Source organism: Amblyomma americanum, chromosome 2, assembly GCF_052857255.1.
Source record: "Amblyomma americanum isolate KBUSLIRL-KWMA chromosome 2, ASM5285725v1, whole genome shotgun sequence".
Lineage (NCBI taxonomy): Eukaryota > Metazoa > Arthropoda > Arachnida > Ixodida > Ixodidae > Amblyomma > Amblyomma americanum.
In genome coordinates this window covers 35,422,440-35,443,626 of record NC_135498.1, presented here as the reverse complement: position 1 = coordinate 35,443,626, position 21,187 = coordinate 35,422,440, and the positions used below count along the sequence as shown (strand labels likewise).

Genomic DNA, 21,187 nt, shown 5'->3' with positions numbered 1-21,187 from the left:
AAGCCTTTTTTTTTTGTCATTAGATAGAATCGCTTGTGTTCGAATGGAATGCGGTTGAGGCGTTTCACGTCTTTAGTCGGCCTCCAGGTAAGCTACCAATTCTATCCCCCCCCCCCCCCCCCCCCCCCCCCCTTTTTTTGGCGAACTCTCTATGTTTGCATGGGCCAGTACATCGAAGCGGAAGAGGTGGCATAAAGTACAACGGGCTGCATTTTGTGAGGCAAACATCTGGGCAGCTCCGTGGCGTAAAACATGCAGCTGCAGACCTATTTTTTCCACCAGCGCCACAAATTTAATTAGGCCATGCGGAAGCGCACAGCCGTTTCGAAACTGGAAGTTAGCTGCCATCTTTCAGGTGACGTCATGTTTCGCTTCCTGTAGGTAGCTGAAAGAACAATAGTTGCAAAAGTCAGCGTCATTGCCGTGCCATTTATTGTGACGCAAATTTAGACTTAACAGATATGAGCGTCATCTATGACTAGAAATATTAAGTACTTGAACTACACTTTTGCAATCATATTCGTTTTTTCTAAGATTATTTTAGCAATAGATGACGCTACAATTTGTAAGGTAACTTTTAGTCAGTGGTGATGTTATTACAAAGTCTGGGTTGTACGAAGCGTGGAGTGCAAGTTTTGCTCTAGCGCTTCGTTTTTTTTTTATCTTATCCTTCACGCGCTCGTGTTGCGCTCTTGCTCAGCGCACCCTCAGCGCTGTCCGCACTCTCCATTCCCTCCCCCATTTGTGTCTGCCGAGCGGCCGAATGTGGCTGTTGCAACCAAGTGGCCGGCGCTACTGTGCCTCTCCAGCTGAATGGTGCTGAGCTAGCTGAGCCGCCACTACCAGGACGAGCGACAGCTAGGCACTCGGCCACCATCGCCGACCGCAACTGCTCCGTCGAGCCAGCGACATGGCACACGACTCTGAGAAGCGGGAGAGAATCGTCTACAAGCTGGTCTTGACCGGCGGTGAGTCGTACTTTATTGATCGACTACTCGTCTGGCACGCCGGCACTAAGGGTTCAAGATCACGTGCAGCGCGTGTAGGTCATTGATGCCGTGCTCGCTGATCCGCACCCTCGCTTTAACGCGGCGACTAGAAAGACGTTCGCCGCGAACGCGTAAACTCATCGTGGCTGGCCACGGAAGTAATTAGACGAATATGTTACATTCGAATAACGACCGGCGTCTTGCGCCGCGAGCATGCGCTCCACTGATATGGATGCTGCGACGGGTGCGCGCGCGCGCTTGGACGCGCGGATGGTGCGTGTGCCAGCTAGGTTATGCCCTTGAAAGGATTATTCCGTTATCCTGCGCGTTGGCTGCGGCGACCCGTACATGCGACGTCGCACTGTTCGCCGGCATTGTCTTTCCGCGAAAGGAAGCGCAACCGCTGTCGCTTTGTTCTTGTCCTGTTTTGCGCGCAGGGCGAGATCACACATGCTGCGCGTGCTCATTGTGCGCGGCGGCACACCGGCGCCACATGAAACCGGAAAAGTACGGCGCAGATTCCTTTGCCGGCGCGCCTGGTAATCCGACCTTTTGCCGCAGCTAACGCGCAAGAAGGAAGTCGGACGCCCGGAAGGTGTCATGTTCTGTACCCCGGCAGTACACGTCGATCGCCTTACGTACTGGTGCGCGCGCACGTTCGCATGTGACTTTTGGTCGCTACCAATCAAATAAAAAATAAATAGAAATAGGCCATAAATTATGATGTGATTTTTTTTATCATATTGCCTGGCAGCAAACAAATCACGATTTGTTTTGGGTGGCTGCCAATAAAACGTCTTCCGATTGAGTACAGATATATATATATATATATATATATATATATATATATATATATATATATATATATATATATATATATATATAATGTGTGTGTGTGTGTGTGTGTAGCAAAGTTAAGGAAATGAGGCGCTCGTTTAATAAACTTATGAAGGGAGCTAACAGTCACCGAAACCAAGGTGCATAGGGGAATGTTTAATTTTTAATGTGTAGTGCTGATCAGTGGGATAATAATACTTCGATTAATCTATCGCTTAAAGAAAATTGCTTATAAAGCAGCAGAAAAAAACAACCATGCCGCCGGTGGGATCCGAACCCACGACCTCTGATTATAGCGTCCGGTGCTCTACCAACTGTTTTTTTCTCCTGCTTTATAAGTAATTTTCTTTAAGCGATAGATTAATCGAAGTATTATTATCCCACTGATCAGCACTACACATTAAAAATTAAACATTCCCCTATGTACCTTGGTTTTGGTGACTGTTGGCTCCCTTCATAAGTATAGATATATACACACACACACAGTATTTGCAGAAACCGCTTTGCTCCTCGTGATATAAGACCTGACTGTTTTAATGGGCTTTGACGCGCATACCGTATTCTGAGGTGTTTCTGCTGTGGATGGTGGTGCGAAAATTCCGGAGTCTATCTTCTTATCTTGGTTTCATTCACATAATGGTGTCTTAGTTTCTTATCTCTGGTAACTCTTGGGAGCACCTTGAGCACCTTATCTTGAAAGCACTTTGTTCCACCTCAAGCTCTGGCTGCAATGCAAATGATATATATATGGTAAGGGCCCTTTGATAGCATTTTTAGGGGCCCTACATGCTATCAGCCCTTTAGCTGAGAAGTCCAAGGATAAAAACAAAAAGCCCACTTCTGAGATGTCATGGTCCTCTTGTTAAAGGAAGAAAGTTGTTCCAAGCAGCAAATGCAATGTCTCTGACAAAGTACAATTATGGTACACATGCCTTCACGTAGAGTTGCTCACCATTTAATTACAGGGTGTCTAGCGGCCTCGAAAACTCTGGAATTGTCTTGGAAATTTCGTTCGCATGTAGAAATAAGGGAATTGCTGGGATGCCTTAAAAAAATTGGCTAATTAAGTCATGGAAAAGGACCGGCTGAAATTAATGTGATAGTCTTCCATGAATTACGACTGTACAGTGAGCACCCCATTCCCAGTCCACGCACATCTTTTTGCCTCTCATGCAAATAAAGCATGACATTGATTTTAGATTTATTTTTATTGCTAAGCACTGCATATACCCCTGAGTTCTGTACTACTTGTTACACTGTGCACTAAGTTTGGGCTTGTACAGATCAAGGAACATAGCTACATCAAAAGTACTTCCTGCATGAAAAGCCAGAGCCAGTGCTGTGCAGAATTTGCATACTTTCGCTGTGCCTCCGTGGCATCAAAATCATCATTCTTTTGGAAGACTTCCTTTCTTGGCTGCACTGATACCGCAGGCCACGCAGCCACCTGATGGCCATTCATGGTTCGAGCTATAGCGACAAGGCCACAAGAAGCTGTTACTTCTTGCGAAAATGATCTTGCGCTTGTCCTATTGTACTAGTGCTGCTGAAATAGGCCTCGGAATGAACATAGGCTTTGGCTTGTTAAAAGCTTGAAAGAATCTCTGGTAGCATAACTACAGTAGCGATGACGAGGTCATTTAGAAAATTTCCTGATCTTTTATTGAGCTTAAAAGCTTAAGCTGTGACGACCACTCATGTGAACACATCAAAGCAGCGTGAAAATGTGTAAGCACAGTTAAAAAAAACTGCCTAATCTAAAACCTGAAATCACCCAGTCGCTATTGTTGTGCTAAGAGGATAAAACCCCTGCCATAATAGCTGCACTGATTATGGTCGTTAGGGGCGTTATGGTCAGTGCTTAAAGTGTCATGAAAGCAATATTTGCGGGCAAAGCATGCTACGTCTTGTCAAGATCGCTATGTTTCGGGCACCATTCCGCAGTTGGAGTGCCTTTAGGTGTCGTGAGAGAGTGTGGAAGGGTTTGACTCGCTTAGGGTCTCACTCGCATTGTAACCCAAGCGGCCACTCTTAAACTTATTACAAGCCGTCTTGTGTTTCATAGCAATGTGCCATATGCCATGACTCTCCAGAAGGACGTTTCACCTCAGTACACCATTTAAGGAATAGGAGCCATGTCAGCCGCTGTCAGGAGATGTGCTGTCTTTGTGTACGATCTGCGGCAAGCATCTATACTTAGAGAACATGTTGGGCTGTGTACAGTGTTTCATGACAACATTCAATAGCTTCCTTGTCATGTGAGCATTGTCATCCTGTCATAACTTCCTCTGTTATGCTTTGTATGAAGTGTACTCGTGCTACCTGATTCCCTCTTTCCCATTATGTGATGCATGATAGGTGTTAAAGATGACAAATGATTATCAAGACGAGTAAAATATTTGTATGCAATGTCTTTTTTTTTTTCTCTCTGTGTTTTGTAGAAACACATCAAAAAAAATTATAAACTACCTATGTTGGTAGCTGAACAATTTTAAAATATTCGGTTCTATTTGAAATTTTATTCTAGTCTGCTTCAGAAGAAAAGTTTTATATTTGCACACCATTTTCGGAAACTTCTGATGCTCGGTAAAAAAAAAAGGTAGCCACCATCAATAAAAAGCTGGAAAAGAAGAACCAACAGTTAATTTATAAGTCACAGCTTGAAGCTGGACTTCATTCAGCAAAAAATAATCTCTTGATCAGAAAGAGCAAATCTGCTTGCAGTGCAGCATTTGCAGTTCATATAAATTGTTTTTGCTGGGGACGGTTTATGTGTACTGTCCGTTACCATAGGCCAGACTGTGTTCTTTCAGTGGTCAGGGAGTTTTGATTGAAATAGTCAGGGAAAACATTTAAAAAGACTAGCTGGCTAGACACCCTATTTTATTTTGGTAAAAAGTACTGCAGAAAAGAAAGGCATAAACAAAAGCACCTGGCATGGTGTTGCATGTCATATTTGAAGCTCTGTTTACTGGTTGACATTTCAGTGGCCATCTGTAGTAACAAAGGCTAAATATCACATCTAAAAGGCACTTGTCAAATGCACCAGTGACACAGCTGGAAGTGTTGGGGTGCTGCTTCTCTTGCTACTGCTCACATAGATGAGTGCTGTTATACTCGTACTGCGTATTTTTCTGTAGTATCCTTTGGACTAATTTCTTGTAACCTTAAAAGAAATCGACTTCCTTGATGTAGTTTTTCGTTACTTCCACCTAAAGAACTGTGTGGTCACGTTCGTCATCTAAGCTGCAGTGTGGTCTTTGATAAATTATTATTGCAAACTTGGTGCTGGGTCATTCCACGCCAAACGTCCCAGACGTTGCGCTCGACCATCTCCAGTTTGTTCAAAAAAATTCATGGAAACTCATCCTGACGTGCCTAATGAAAGCCTGAAATACTTTTGGCGAAAAAAATTTTGTAGTGAGGCGAGGGCAGTTTGAATATTTAGAAAAGGCGAGAAAGCAGGCACTGCTCAATAATTAATAAAAATTCAAATTTTTAGAAAACACTTCACAATTTTTTTCATTCACATTTGCACAGATTCCGGCTTTCATTATAATTCGGAGCATGCACCTTTATACGGAATTTTTTAAAAATAGAAGAAAAGTATGAAAATGTACCATTTTTGTCGTTACTGTTTTAAATATCAGCTGGCTCTCGGAAATTCGGAAACAGACATTTTGTTTCTCTGTATGTCTAGTATATATAATAAATGTTACAGGCGATGAAACTGCATACATCAAAGTAAAAAAAAAATAGTAAAGTTGCAAAAAGTGCGTTTTGAGCCAAAAGCAATTGTTAATTTCAACCTGAGGTGGTCCAAGTAAAAATATAAAGAATAGCGGTTTTCGTAGAACAGTTTATTGCCTTTCATTTCTAAAGTCTTTATCGAGGTAATTTTTGTTTAAAGCGAGAAAAGAATTTTCAAATGTGAGCTCTCGTGCCGCAAGCTGCGTCGTTTTTCAATGCCTCTTCACCGCAGAACGTGCCACCTGGCATGGCATGACACTTATCGCCAGAGAAAACTTGAGTTTTCTGTCGTTAGCTGTCGTGCAAATTTAGGGCTGAAGCTAGAGAAGATATCGCGTTGACATTCGGCGGATGGCATGCAATAAACGAGGTCGTTTTTCTTCCGAAGTTCGAACAGACACGCTTTGGTGCGGGGCTGCCAAGAGAAGAAAAAATTGCTGGTAGTTTCGCTCTTATTAACCCTGGTTGAAAGCGAAAAGCTGCGTCTCCCTGGCTACGTTTGTGCTCTAGCGACTGGCGGTTTCCAGATTTTTTTTATGTTACTCCTCTTGCTTTCATGGAAACGACATTAAAGGCGCTCACACAAGACAGTATGTATTTAATATAGCTTCAGTGACATTTACAACTGTATTATTGCTTGTTGTAAGCGGAGATATGGAACCAAATCCAAACCCTGCAGATAATTTCAGAAAGCCAAATTGAAAGAGAAATCAGTTTTTTGGGGAAAGGAAATGGGGCAATGTGAGGAAGGAATCATTTCCTTTTTTTGAAACCAACTTTGATTTTCCTTTGCTTATGGTGTGGTTCAGGTGTCCACCAGATGAGTGAGACAGGCCAGGCAGGCCTAATTTCCTTTCCTTAAAACCAACTCATTTCCCTTTCCTTCCTTTAGGGTGGGATTCTGTGTCCACTGAGATATGTGAGACAGGTGTAATTTCCTTTCCTTAAAACTAATTTTCATTTCATTTTCCTTCCCTTACAGGCAGGGTTGGGGTGTCCACCGAGATATGTGAGACAGGCCTCATTTCCTTGTTTCACTTCTAGCTACATTCAAGGTCAAACTTGGGGCCCTGCTCACTGCTGGAAAGCTTGTGTAGTGAAGCTTTTCGCTTCAAAACAAGGGTATTCAGGGTGCTGTCTCACATGGATCACGAGGAGGGATGACCAGCTGGCATGGCAGGCGTATCTCAAGTCCTTTATTTATATCCGAATAAGATTGGGAAGAACATGCACCTCGGAGCGCACATGAAGGAGCGAAGTGCACAGTTGCCGCGAGTAACGCTTGACGCCCTGGCGAACACAGCCCGCTCGTGCGTGTGCGTAGGTGGGTCGCTCGTATGAAGGTGCTTCATGAGCATAGTGGCCCGTCTACAGTTGTCGCTGAAGTATGAACGCAGAAATTACACTTCCAGATCGGCGTCTCACAAGCTCATGCTGATGCTTACGTCTGTCATGGCGGTGGCAAGAATGACTGACTGCGACAGAACCGCACTGAACAACTATAGATCATGCTTTGGCATGTGCGGCACCGGGAGCGTTAAGAAAATCTTTTCCCACGAATACCTGTTCGACTACTCAACGTTCCCATGCTTGCCTGCAGTGCAAACCTCACTTAAAACAAGGACTCTACATTTCGTCTGACCAGACTGTCAGTATTGTCGTGCTCTGCGGTGAAGAGGCGTAAAGAGACGTAACTTGCGGGGCGAGAGCTCAAATTCAAAAATTCTTTTCTCACTTTCAACAAAAATTACCTCGCTAAAAATTTCAGAAATGAAAGGAATTAAACTGTTCTACGTAACCTGCTATTGTTTGTATTTTTACTTGGACCACCTCAGAGTGATATTAACGACCGTTTTTGGCTCTAAACGCACTTTTGGAACTTTACTATTTTTTTGTACTTCTATGTACGCAGTTTCATCACCTGTAACATTTGTTGTGCGTTCTAGACATACAGGGAAACAAAACAAACTATTTTAAAATTTCCGAGAGCAAGCTGATATTTAAAACAAAAAATGACAAAAATGTTATATTTTCAATACTCTTTTTCTATTTTTTTAAAATACTTATATCGTATAAAGGTACATGCTCCGAATTATAATGAAAGCCAGAATCTGTGTAAATGTCGATGAAATATTTGTGTAGTGTTTTCTAAAAATATGAATTTTTTATTAATATTTGAGCAGTGCCTGGTTTCTCGCCTTTTCTAAATATTCAAACTGCCCTCACATCACGAAAAAAATTTTCTTGCCAAAAGTAACGCACATTACAATAAGCTTTCATTAATTTTTTTGAACATATTGGAGATGGTCAAGCGCAACGTCTGGGACGTTTGGCGTGAAATGACTCTGCTGCAAAGCTCTCGCTTTGCGTAAATGGGAATTTTATTTATTTATTTTTATTTATTACAAATACTGCTAATCCCAATTGGGATTGTGGCAGGAGGGCTTAGTAAGGTTAACAGAACGCGGTCAAGCATAATCGGAACATCAACTGGTCAGCATGTTAAGAAAAATTAAGAATTTGCAAGTGCTCTCAAATTATTGATCAAGTTTGGTACAGTTATTTCATCAGGTTTGGTATTATTATTACCGTCTATCAAGGAATGTTGCTTAAACCTTTCAGATTCAGTTTTTTGTTTCCATCAAAAACAAAGAGTCTCCTGCCTAAATATAGTATATTCAAGCCTCAAGGAAGATCAGTTTATAATTTTCCAGCCGAAAATACTGTCAGTTAATTTTTTATCAGGATGCGCGAAATTTCCTAGAGAATGTCATGATTGGTGAAAATAGCAACATGAAATTGCCAGGACTTGTCAAGCAAACACTTGAAGGATTATGGAATTATTCTGTTTTGAAGATGCACTTTCCGATAAAATTTATAGGAAAAAAGTTATTACCGTTGTCTAAATCTGTCTGCATAAAAATGGCGGACGACATTCTACCCTGCTCTCAATTTCGCGAAATACTATTTACTGCATTGGCTGTATGACGTAAAAAACCATCTTACTTGCCATGTGAGGGATGCGAAATTCACTTGAAACACAGAAATTACTGCTAGGTGAAGCACATTTTCAGAAGAAGTGTTCTTGGTACTCTTTTGAGGCTGCTTCGTTGCTGTAGGAGTCCTATGCCATGCAGTCATAAAGATGAACTATGGTAAAATTGCATGCCTGCTGCTCCTCGACATGCGTTCATACTTTCATTTCCTGCAGGGCCTTGTAGCGGGAAAACAACAAGTCAAGCCAGATTGTCGACGTTTTTTGAAAACATTGGCTGGAAGGTGTGTAGTTTTACGCATTGTTTATGAAAGCACACATCACTGTTATTGTTCACATAGCTTAGGGCCTGCTATAGTAGCAGCATACTTGTATTGTCAACATTGAGAAAAGTGGTGAAAGTTGTGGGAAATGTAGAAACTAATATATATTTTTGTATTTAAAAAATTAAACTAGCTGTTTTGCTTTGTGGCTTACATGAAATAGTTCATCTGCATGCTTTTCGCTCTCATATCAACTTCCCCATGCATTTTGGCTTGGCACTAACTCATCATAGGAAGGAATTGGCTCTTATACTGTCTGCCTAATGTGTGCACTGCAATATGCAACATCAGAATGCAGCTCGAAAAAAAGTTGTTCGATATATTAGTCTGTTTGATGAGGTTTTGATTCAAAAGTACAGCAGGCAAAATACTGGCACTCTTTGCTTGGTGATCTTGGAGTTGTTCGCAAAAAAATTTGAGGGCCTAATTGCCATGTATGCCATTTTTACTGGCAGGTGTATCGTGTGCCGGAAGCTGCTACGGTTTTGTTTAGGTGAGAACCTTAACATCACAAGTGATTCTCATTTTTTGTCTTTTTTTATGTTCATATTGAATGAACTGAAAAAGGGCTGACTACTACATTTTCCTTGCTGTTTTTGTGGCCCACACAAGCTGTGGACAACATGAAGTGTAATAGTATGCTCACATTTACTAGTTCACTGATGTAAGCAGCTGATCTGCATAATGTTTTAGTGGTCACAATTAACATACATTAAGTAAGTTGTTTCCCATCAGTGTTACGTCTAGGTCAGACTATAATATAGTTCATGTCCATGTTTAATTTTGTACATTTGCTTATGAGTCTGGGTATACATTTTAATTTGGAAGATGTGACTGTTTGCGCTGATGCATACATTAGCTGATCAGAGTTTGCTTCATCTGCCATTTTGTTAGTGCTTAAATTTTTGCTGTTTTAGTGAACAATTCCTGGTAAAGCTTAGCGTGCTCTTGATGTCACTAACCTTGCCTCGTCTACTTAGTTGAATACACATGCTGCAGGGATGCCCAAGTCTTGCTGTAGTTACACCAACGTAGTTTTCATTTTTTTTTTTTTTTTTGTGGAGAGAGCTTAAAGGAGAACAACTCTCTATAACTTCCGTTCTAAGTAAAAACTTGGAGTTCGCCTCTTTATGGCTAGGTTGATGTTTGTTCAGCAGCAAGAACCAGTCATTGGTGAGGAAAATACATCTAGAAATAAAAAAAAAATTATTGTGTTTTTCCTCCACCTTAATCAAACTCATGAGTCAATAATGAAAAGGACTGCAATGCACCAACAAGAAAACTATCTTGAGATCATTTCAGTGTTCTTGTAAAAAGGGCTGGTGGCGGTTATCCCTGTATTGTTTTTTTTTTTTAGATTTTGAAAGCTGTGTTTTGAGTGAAAGTATGTAGCACCTTTATTGTTAGAACATGGTATAATACATTGATACAGGCAAGCTTCAGTTTTACCTCGTTGCCCCTGTAAATATGCTTTCGTGCATGCAATATGCTGTGGGGGGGCTCTTGCTGATATATTTTTTCTTCCTTTTAGTGGCGGTGTGCGGTTTCCTGACCTTACACCTGCTGAAGGTGAGCTACTATTCGGATTGGTTTCTTCACTTCGCATTTATGCATAATTAATGTTTTAGTGTCCCTATTAGACATTTCAAATTTTTTGTAGAGCATGGCTGACTTTTTTTTTTGTGAACTGAAAGCATTGTTGATGGCAAGCTTTATTTTGTACATTTAGGGATTATTTGCAGCTATAAACAGGGATGTCTGAGCCGCCACGATGGCTAAAGTGCTTGGCTCCTGACCTGAAGGTTCGATCCTGGCTGCAGTGGTCACATTTTCATTGCAATCGAAATGCTAGATGTCCATGTTCTACGCGACTTCAGTGCGTGTTAAAGAACCCGAGATGGTGAAAATTTCTGGAGCTCTTCAGTACGGCGTCCCTCATAGCCTGAGTTGCTTTGGGACATTAAACCTCCATAAACCAATATTCAGAAGAGTGGCACATAGCAGTACTGCATGCAGGAAACGACAATTTTTTCTGAAATCTGTAATGGCGAGAAAAGCTTTGTTCAGGTTTGCTGTTCAGTTTGTTTCATGAATGCATTTTGTGGCCACTTATAAGTTGCTTTGCACTTGTCTCCTGAGATAAAGAGATTCATACATATTTGTTGGACTAGCATAGCAGTTGATTGAGAATGGACTGAAAATTGAAGTAAGTGTTTGTTCTTATCCAGTTTTGGAGGTATGCAATTCCGTATGTTTCGTTGCAGTTGAGAAGTTTCAAGAGAATCTTCTTATGACCATGATGTCCATGGAGGAGACCTACTTTGACTTGGCCAGGACCAGTACCAAGAACTGCCTCATTATCTGTGACCGTGGCACCATGGATGCTTCTGCATGTCAGTACCACAATTCCCTACTGAACTGCCTTCGGATTTCTGCAGCGGCAGAGCACTGCAGAGAATGTTTTAAAATCAGCAGCATTGCCTGTTCCAGGCATAAGTGCTTCGAAACTTAGTATGCTTGCATTGCACAAACCTGCATCATGACTGGGGTGCTTGTTCACATCAGAACATTTCATCGATCTAGCATTTAATGTTGCTGGTAGTGTTTCTTACATTTCATATACTAATGTGACAGGGTTAGCTTAGAGGACGAAAGAACTGCCTGTTCTATTTTCTAAGAGGAAGACTCTTAGTATCTGAGAATTTATTACTTTATCAGCCTGCACATTCTTGAGTGCCTGTTCTGTATGTGTCACATCCTTTCACCGTGGGCAGCTCAGCGTACATGACAGGTACGCTTGTGTATGTAAGTAGTTGCATAAAGGTTGTAATCAAATCAGTGCACACAGCTTTCTCCTAAAATCTTGTCTTTAGGTGCCTTTAAGTTCCTTTTTTTGTTATGTTTTGATTTACACTAGTATGATCGCCCGAGTATTTTTCTGAAAACTGCACTCCAGCCATCGGTCACTATGATAGACCTAGAGAATGTATTCTCAGAGGGAAATTTCTTATACTGCAGTTGTCAACAAAGACATTTGGGAGAAGATTGTCAAAGCTCATGGCTGGCACACAGTTGACCTGAGGGACAATCGCTATAACCAGATTGTTCACCTGGTGAGTTTGCCTGCGTGCAAAGCTCTCTGTTGTAACAGTCAACTTACAAAAAGACTGAATTGGAGCCCACTTGACTCCAGCTAATATTTCTGACTGCAAGCTTTTATTAGCTTTATTCCTATTTCTGCCCTCTTTCATTACCGTTTTTTTTTCTTTAAAAAGAATCTAACCTTTTTCTGTGCATTACAGGTCTCGGCCGCCAATGGAGCAGAGGAATTTTACAACACGGAAGACAACAATTGTCGCACAGAAGGCATCGAGCTGGCACGGGAGCGAGACAAACTGGCAGCTCAGGTTGGCTTTGTGATTTCCTGTCTGTCTTATCCTGTTGCATTTGTGACTTTTCATGTTGCACCAGTACACGTGTGAATTGCTAGAACAGTGCGGGTACACGCTAAAATATCAAATGGTTTTTTTTATTTCATAAAGGCGTGAGCACAGTGAACGGCCATTGTAAAAGCTTCATTACTGATAACTTTGTCGAATGTTTGAAATTTCGAATAGTTTGCGAATAGTGTTTTCTATTCGATTCAATTTGTGTGGCACTTTTGATATTTGAAGTATTGGAAACTCCAAAGCTTTCAGAAAGTAAAAAAATTTTAGTTCATCTCAGCTCGAGGCGAAACATCGCAGTGTTTCCAAATGTGACTAGCTAGTTCTCGTACTTGTCACGGGGTGGAACCCGCGCCTTTCGGGTTAGCAGCTGAGCACCATAACCACTAAGCCACCACGGCGGCTAGTCTACAAAAGAGCTACTATTACTATATTGCATGATTCAATTCCCATCCCGCCCCCTTATTTAATGCCTGGTAGGCCTAACAGATATAGTGGTCAGTTACATTGATGACGGGCATATTTATTGGTCATAGTTGGCGTGGGGTTGAGGCGGTCCAATTTAAACAGTATGTTTGACTTTTTTTCTTTTCGAAAAAATGTTGTCAGAAAGGTTCTCCTATATAAAATTTTCCTTTTCATAGCTTTGTTTTGTGGAAACGCATTTTTTTAAAATTTATTTTATCTACCTGTATTAATATTTGAAAAATTTTGATTTATACATTTTTGTATTTGCTTCAGAACCAAAAATTTGATATTTGCACACCTCTACTTTTCTATATTCAGCAGACCATTCATGCTGAGTGAGACACTTATGTGCTGTCTGAACACACGTTTATGAATATTTTAAATAGTCAATTCATTATGCAAGTCTTTGTGTCTCCTTCTCTCTCTCTACATGCACACACTGTTGAGAATTTCAGTGCAGCAGTATATACTTTTCAAACGCTGACTATTTTTGTTTTTTTGGCTTGCAGGCATGGATTGGCCACCCATACATGGACGTCATTGACAATTCCACAGACTTTAATGCCAAAGTGCGCCGGTTGATAGAGGTAAATGTTTCTGCTTTGAGTGCAAGCTTGTAGCACTGTAGCCTGTAGAGCTTGAGTTTACTATAAATGGATGCTTGTTTTGATTTGTTTTTATATTCACAGTGCGTGTGCCGACGAGTTGGCGTCGAGGTTGGAGACCGGCTAGCTACCAACAGCCACAAGGTCAAGTTCCTTGTGAGCTCCATGCCACCAGACAGTGTAAGCTTGGCATGTACATTTCAATCAATCAATCAATCAATAAATCAATCAATCAATCAGTCAGTCAGGCAGTCAGTCTGAATGTACTTACAGAAAATATAGGTAGGCATAATTATATGCAAGTAACCACAGGCCATTTCTGTGGATGCCTTGGAACTATAAAAGTGCAACGCTCAAACTAGGCAAAGAGGGGTCAGAGATGAAGTCCCTAATGCCATAAAGTCTTTTTTTCTTCATACTCCAAGTGCACCCGCTTTCACACAGTTTTGGTTATGAACCGGCTACTGTTTATTTGTTTATTTATTATTTTATTTATTTATTTATTTATTTATTTATTTATTTATTTATTTATTTATTTGATGCTTCCAACTGCCTCTTTGCAGTTCAGGCAGGAGTGAGTACATGAACAAAATCAAGTAGTATGCACTACCAATCAAAATTTTGGTGTCATTGCACCAAAACGACTGCTTACCAACAGTTTCATGCCTCACTGCTGGGTTTTTATCTGCATCATGAGAGTTCTTGTAGTTGTTTTTTTTTTTTTTTGTAAAATGCACCTGTAAATTTGTACTTTCGACCCCTACTAAGTTCTGGGAGGGTTTCAGCTCAGTGCCATTACGCATTGTTAAGAAGACTGGAATATTGGGGGCACATCCTTATTTGCAGCCAGCGGAAAGGTTGTAGTACTGGAAAAAGCTTTACATTGTGTTTGAGAATGTAATGGTCGTGGCGGGTTTCTTGGGCTGATTTGTAGCCTGCCTAGTGATGACCTTGCATTCTGTTAGGGTTGTTTGACTTTTTTTTTCTTGTACCCTTAAATGTCGACCACCGCTGTTCTCCCTTCTTCAGGCATTTCCCTCCTATCAGGACTTTGATGTTGTCCACGACTACCTCATCACTTCGAATCCCAAAGCACAGTCTCGCCTCCGAAAAAGGGGACAGAATAGTGAGTCCTCATTCATTTTTGAAACCTACGATCGAACATTGTCGAGCTTGCCAAAAATCTATCGTAAAATAAAATCTTGGACCTTTGTTCTTTGTTGCAAGTCCCTTCTTGAAATTACATGTGCAGTGTAACGGAAATTTCAAGCTAGAAACACCACTTGTTATTGTTAATCATCATGCCCTGAGTACTTTGCTTCAGGACCTGAACCATCCGTTTCCCCCTTGTGTCACATTTCAGATTGCTGGAGCTACATGCACACGATACGGAAGAGTGATATTAACAGCCAGACCATTGAGCTGAAACGTCAGATCACCCACAGGGACTACATCGTGAGCACCATTTTTTTTTCCTTGTTCTCTATTTGTCCCGTGCTCAGTGATGACTGATTAGGGCAGTTCTTGCTCTGCCTGTGTCATTATATGCACACAGTAGTTGTTAATTACTGTCATTACTGTATGTGGTCAGATATATCATCTTTTTGCTATAGTTACCTTTGTATTCATCTCTACAATGTAAAAAAAGAAAATTTTTCATCGGGTTGTGCTCGCATAGTTATAACTCTGTATCATATCCAGCAATTCTGGACAAAAGCATTTTTGAGTGGCAAACCATTTATGAATGCAATTTTTTTCATATAATGTAAGGTTTCTCTATAATGATCAAAATATCTACAGATCACCCGACGACAGTCTTGAATTTTTTTTTCTTCTGTTAACGTTTTTGCTATTGTCAAAAGCATTCCCCATTCATTCTCTATAAGACTCTTTAACTTTTCGATGCGAACGATGGAAACACTTTAAAAGCAATATTTTGCTACATATGTGAAGAATAGGCCGTTACCTTCAATATTACCATAAATGTTATCCTACAATTTTGCTGTTGTCAGAATTTTTGTCCGAAATTGCTGGACTTGGTAAGGCGCGATGTGTCATTACTTCTTCGGTTCATGCAGTACAAACAGCTTTCATTGGCAGTGCTCTGGCATTAGAAGAAAGAGATCAGCTAGCCCGGAGAACTAGCGTTGCCACCTTGTGCGAAGTGTCGTGACCATGCAGTGGCAGGAGTACTCGCACCACTTTCTCAGAAAGTGGCAACGCTAGTCTGCTCAGCCAGCTGAGCACGCACTTGCAAGAGTCAAGTTTGAGGACAAACAGTATTAAGCAGTATTGGAAAATGATATTTAGAAAAAGCTCTGATTACAAGCATGCATGTTACTGCATAAGAAGCAAGGCAATGAGATTGACTTCTTTTAAGCTACACCAATAGGGTGTACGAGAGCTGCCAGTAGTACATTGGATGGCTTGCTTAAAGGGACACTGAGGAAAAATTGAAGTTGGCCTGTGTCGATAGGGTGCTGCCTCCTAATTGCGCAAAGAGATACTCTCACCGAAAATGGAAGTTTCATAAGCTACAAAAACCAAAAAAAATTCAATACAGGTGTCATTAGGAGCCCATTTCGCATGTAAAATGTGTGCGTCAACACTGATTTTTTGCTCGGATCCCAAAGGCTATGCTACGCCGGTGTTCTCTTCAAAGTGGTGGCAACCTGTCCTTTTTTAAGGATGTCACAAATATGAATCAACTGGTTGGAAGATTTTAAAATCGGAATTTTCTCTGTGACAAATGCATCTTTTGCAGCCTGGACAGGCATCAACATACCCATAAAGAGCCAAAGAACCAATTTTTATTGAAAACATTAATTGCATGGAGTAGTCCTCGGTGCCCTTTGAAGAGACTTGAGCTAGTAATTTCCACTGCGTCAAGCAAGTTGAGAAGTTATTACAAGACTGCAAAGGGTGTTTGCTTGTAACATTTCATTTCGCATTCTCCAACGGAAACTATTCAATGCCTCTTGCAGAACATGTTGGCTCAGCGGAATGATTCGCACTACACGGTGTATAAAGTGCGCCGCTGCTTTCTGTGGAACCACATGTACTTCCAGTTGGACATCTACAAGAAACCTTGCCACTCCAGGTAGGAACAGGTTTCTCGTCACGAACAGGGTTGGAAAGTTTAATTTAAAGCATATTTACTTGAAACTGTGCAGTTCTTTCGCGAACTGAAGCAATGCAGTGGACTGAAACTCGCTTTATTTGAAACATCTGGCTAAGTCAAGCTTTCACTGTGGTCGTCTCAACATCAGGTGTATTAGAAAGGCTTCCCTCAGTTCAAACTCTGCATAAATGGATTGAATTTTTTGTTTCTTTCGAGTTTCATTTACATTCAGAATCGGCTGTACTATATGTATCAGTGTGCTGGCCCAAATCCATTGTGCATTAAAATAAAGTGAATTCATGCTTTGGGAAGCAGGCCTGTAGTCCACATTTATTTGTACGACTAGCACATAACTAGTGCTAGGAAATAACTTGAAACTGTGCAGTTCTTTCGCGAACTGAAGCAATGCAGTGGACTGAAACTCGCTTTATTTGAAACATCTGGCTAAGTCAAGCTTTCACTGTGGTCGTCTCAACATCAGGTGTATTAGAAAGGCTTCCCTCAGTTCAAACTCTGCATAAATGGATTGAATTTTTTGTTTCTTTCGAGTTTCATTTACATTCAGAATCGGCTGTATATGTATCAGTGTGCTGGCCCAAATCCATTGTGCATTAAAATAAAGTGAATCCATGCTTTGGGAAGCAGGCCTGTAGTCCACATTTATTTGTACGACTAGCACATAACTAGTGCTAGGAAATAATTATACATTACAGAACACGATCTAGTGTGCCGACCTTGTCTAACACGACTTCACTTGAAGATGCCCTGTATTCACTGTAAGCATTGCTCGTGGTTGTAAGTGATGAGCCTGTGTGTTGTATCTGTTCACCAAAATTAGCTGAAGGCATCAGGAGTGTTAAGTACAGGTTAATTACATGGATTCAGTATGCAAAATAGAAGATGTCGCTTGAAATTGACAGAACTGAACTTGGAATTGCATGTCAGTCAATGCCAGTACTGTCACTGTCAGTACTGACATCAGCTTTGCAGCTACAAAAACTCTAACAGGAGCAGCTCCTCCGGAATTTTAAGAATGAAAAAGGAGCCACAGTAGCAAACTATGGATGCACCAAATGTGGAGCCCCTCACCTGTTTCATTTCATTTCTGCATTCTGCCTGCTGTCCTTTATTTCCGCTGCCCCAGCTCAGGTGCTTCAGTAGCCGCCGCGGTGGCTGAGTGGTCATGGCGCTCGGCTGCTGGCCCGAAAGACGCGGGTTCAATCCCGGCCGCGGCGGTCGAATTTCAATGAAGGCGAAATTCTGGAGGCCTGTGTACTGTGCGATGTCAGTGCATGTTAAAGAACCCCAGGTGGTCGAAATTTCCGGAGCCCTTCACTACGGCGTTTTTCATAGCCTGAGTCGCTTTCGGACGTTAAACCCCCATAAATCAAACCAAACCAATCAGGTGCTTCAGTATCGATGGCAGATGCCGGGGCTAGCAAAAACCTTTTCTTTCCTTTTTATTATTATTTTAATAAAAAAACCACTACCACCACTACCAAATGTGGAAATAATTTGCCCCTTTTTGTCATTGGTAGGTGTGACGGCCTGATGCTGCTCGAGGCATACACGACACACAGCTCGGAGGAGCTCAAGGAACTGTTGCCGCCGTTCCTCGACATTTGCAAGGATGTGACCAGCGACCCCAACTACTCGATGTTCTGCCTCTCATACAAGGGGGACAAGCCACCGACCCCCATCTTCAACTGCATAGCCAATGGACACCGGGGACCTGTCGGCAACCCGCTGTGCTCTCACAGCGTGAGTCCCGCCACATGCTTCACCCCGAGCAGTACCAGCGTGGGTGGTGCAAACACTCCCTTGTAGTGGGGCAAGGGATCACCTTTTCAGGCCTCACGTTTTATCTTTCCCTTCCTTCGGTGATTTCTCTTCTGTACTGACAAGACGAACGCAGGGCATTACTCGCACGACTTATGTAGGTGCACCCTTTGCCGGCAGTGCGGGTGGACTTCCGGTGACTTTCTAGTTGTCCATCTTCGTAGCCGATGACTTTTGGTAATTAACCACTTCAGAGCGGGGCACTTTCATCCAAAGTTCAAGTGCCACCACTGGCTCCCTATCTCTTGGCAAATGGTGCACCAATTCATAGTTTGGACTTTGCAGCAAACTGGTATCTGTTGTATCTTCCTAGCTCGCATTGTCACCTAATAATCATAATGATTTTCTTTTTCTTGTAGAGCACTTTCAGCCATTTGTTTGATTCGTAAGCATTGATACCACTGGAACTCGGTAAATCTTGTGCAGATGTTTGGGACTTCTGCTAAAGTGAATGTTTCTCACCCTATTGCTGGTGGTTCCTAGTGCTTGGTATCTTCCTTGCTGCCATTGTTTTTGCCACACATTGTGGGTAGCACCTTCACTGCATGTATTGCGCCTTTACCAAGTTTTAGTTGGTCCTTGCATTTATTGTTATCGATTTAATGGTGTACTGCTTTCATGATTTAAGTACTTGTTGCAAGCTTGACGTTTTTCAGACTTGGATGCCATTGCCTGCAAAGTGTGCATACTGGCGAATGTGACATATTATACTTATTATTTCATTAAATATTCGGTAGGTCACTGTTGATAGGCTGGTCGCATTGTTTTGTCTACTTAGACGCCTTTCTCAGTGCAAGCTGTTAGACGAGTCCCGACACGTTTTACGTGATTGTGTTTAGCAGAAAGCACTTAGTGCTAGGAAGTTCTGGACAAAGGACGTGTCATATTATTATTGTCAATATAATCAGAATGGCCAACAGTAGTAGCGCTCATGCTGCTCTTGTAGGGGCCCGATAGGTTAACTGCCGACACATGCTTTGCTGTGGTGCTTTGCTTCTCATAGAGTTTGCTTGCGGTGTGAATGTGTTGAGCACTGTCGTTGGGCAAATGGCACTCAGTTTATGCACCTCGTTTTCACTGGATTTGCCGTGAAACACATGGGCATGTTTTGTTGCCTTTGAGATGTTAAAGTTATGTTCACCTGTGTGTATTGTTTTCCTTTTCTTGTTATATTTCTTGTTAGGACCATTGTGGAGCAACTGTGATGCAGATAGTTAGGCTTGCACGTTTGGAAACTGTGCAGTTGTTTCTTGGGTCACTGGCCCCCAGGAACAGTTTGCCACTTGGTGTGAAACAATGCATTCCCACTTTTGTGGCTGTGTGCTCATGTTTTGAGTTCTATTGATGTATCGACCATTTTACTATGCTGCTGTTCAATGCCTGGCCAGTGTGTCCAAAGACAGCTTTGCATGCTTTCAGGGCTGGTGTATGTTTTCAGTTAGTGACACCAAAAGATTGTGCTGCAAAATAGCCAGCGCGCTAGGTTTTGTTCCCTGGTTGCATGGTTTCCTATTACCTTGCCTTAAGATCTATTTGAGAGACATGCAACTGTTGCCGTGCCTTACCTTTCATCATTAGTTTTTTGTTACATTGTTTTAGGGCAAGACTGTTGGAGAAATGTGTGCACAGATAAACTATATTTAGACCTATACGCACTTTACCCTGGGAAAGTGATACAAAGAGTGAGAATTAATTTTTGACGGCGAGTGTACTTGGCACATCGAGACGTTGTAGAACCTCTGGCTGCTTCTCATGTTATTTTGTTTTACCCTCACATTGAGTACTGTGCGGCAATTGTTGTTTCTAGTCTAACCCACCCACCGAGTATGATTGTGGCACTAAGTTGATTTTGGCAAGTGAGCCAGATCTGATGGTAAGTTCCTGATCATTTTAAGTACTTTGATCTGACATATTCATTTTTGCTTAATGGCACTAGCCATGTGTAGGGCATGGTGTTTAAAAATTTCTCTGAATCTTACGTTCACCGAGTTTTCTCAGTCTAATCAAAACTCTGCCAGCCGCAGAGATTTGATATTCAATTTGGGCGAGTTTAAACACGATTGGGTCAGTGGCGCGTCGCACATCGTCCGTTTCATGTGCATGTAGTAGCATTTAAATGGCGCCAGACTGTAGCCGAAGTACCCTGAGAAAAGTGATTCAATGAAATATGCTGCTTCATGAATGCATTTAAGATCAATTTTCTAATCAGTCACACTTCTTTTAATGCCTTTTTTTTCTAGTGTAGATCTGAGCTATCCCAGCATTGGCTTTTGTGTTCTTTTATGAACCTCTTGGTTTATTGTCAAATGTTTTAGATCTCCATTTGTGCTGGGATGTGCCGTGTATGACTGTCCTGTGTTGTGATAGCAAACAAAGGAATCATTTTCCTCATTACTAGTGCACAGAATATTGGGCATGCCTTTGGAGTTGAACATCATTCTGATTGGTTGTGAAGTATACATTGGATGTTGCCTCGAATGCCTAATTTTGTGGGCAATATGCTGGCATTGGTGAATAAATGAAGTGAACCAAGTGCATTGTATAGTGTGGATCATTTTGTTTAGGCATCATTACTAAGCCTGTGCGAATATTCGGTCCAATAGTAAAGTACACGATATTCGATTCGAACCGAATGTTTGGTATCCGAAGTCTAGAAGTATTCGTCCCGAGCGAATAACGTTTCTGTAACTCTTGCTTTGTACTCCAGCATCGCAACGCGGCGCGCGCTTAGGCAAAGCCCCGACTCCGTGTCGCGTGCCTTCGCTCACACACATATGCCGGAACCGGTCTGCGCATGCCCGCGGCAATAGACGC

The 21,187-nt window shown here is 41.7% G+C and overlaps 1 protein-coding gene across 2 annotated transcripts; it reads left to right on the top strand.

Annotated features, from left to right (window-relative positions):
* The first annotated feature begins 522 nt into the window (after nucleotides 1-522).
* On the top strand, nucleotides 523-20,906 carry Ttd14 (TRPL translocation defect 14). Of its 2 annotated transcripts, XM_077653880.1 has the most exons (13): nucleotides 523-968; nucleotides 8,788-8,855; nucleotides 9,350-9,387; nucleotides 10,426-10,463; nucleotides 11,159-11,287; nucleotides 11,913-12,007; nucleotides 12,197-12,301; nucleotides 13,318-13,395; nucleotides 13,498-13,593; nucleotides 14,443-14,539; nucleotides 14,777-14,868; nucleotides 16,398-16,513; nucleotides 18,073-20,906. In XM_077653880.1, exons 1-13 carry the CDS (start codon nucleotides 911-913, stop codon nucleotides 18,359-18,361), a joined length of 1,299 nt encoding a protein of 432 aa, XP_077510006.1. In that variant the 5' UTR covers nucleotides 523-910; the 3' UTR covers nucleotides 18,362-20,906. The 2 variants fall into 2 exon arrangements, with proteins under 2 accessions (XP_077510006.1, XP_077510007.1); XM_077653881.1 differs by lacking the exon at nucleotides 9,350-9,387 and having other exon boundaries at nucleotides 657-968.
* The last annotated feature ends 281 nt before the right edge of the window (nucleotides 20,907-21,187 follow it).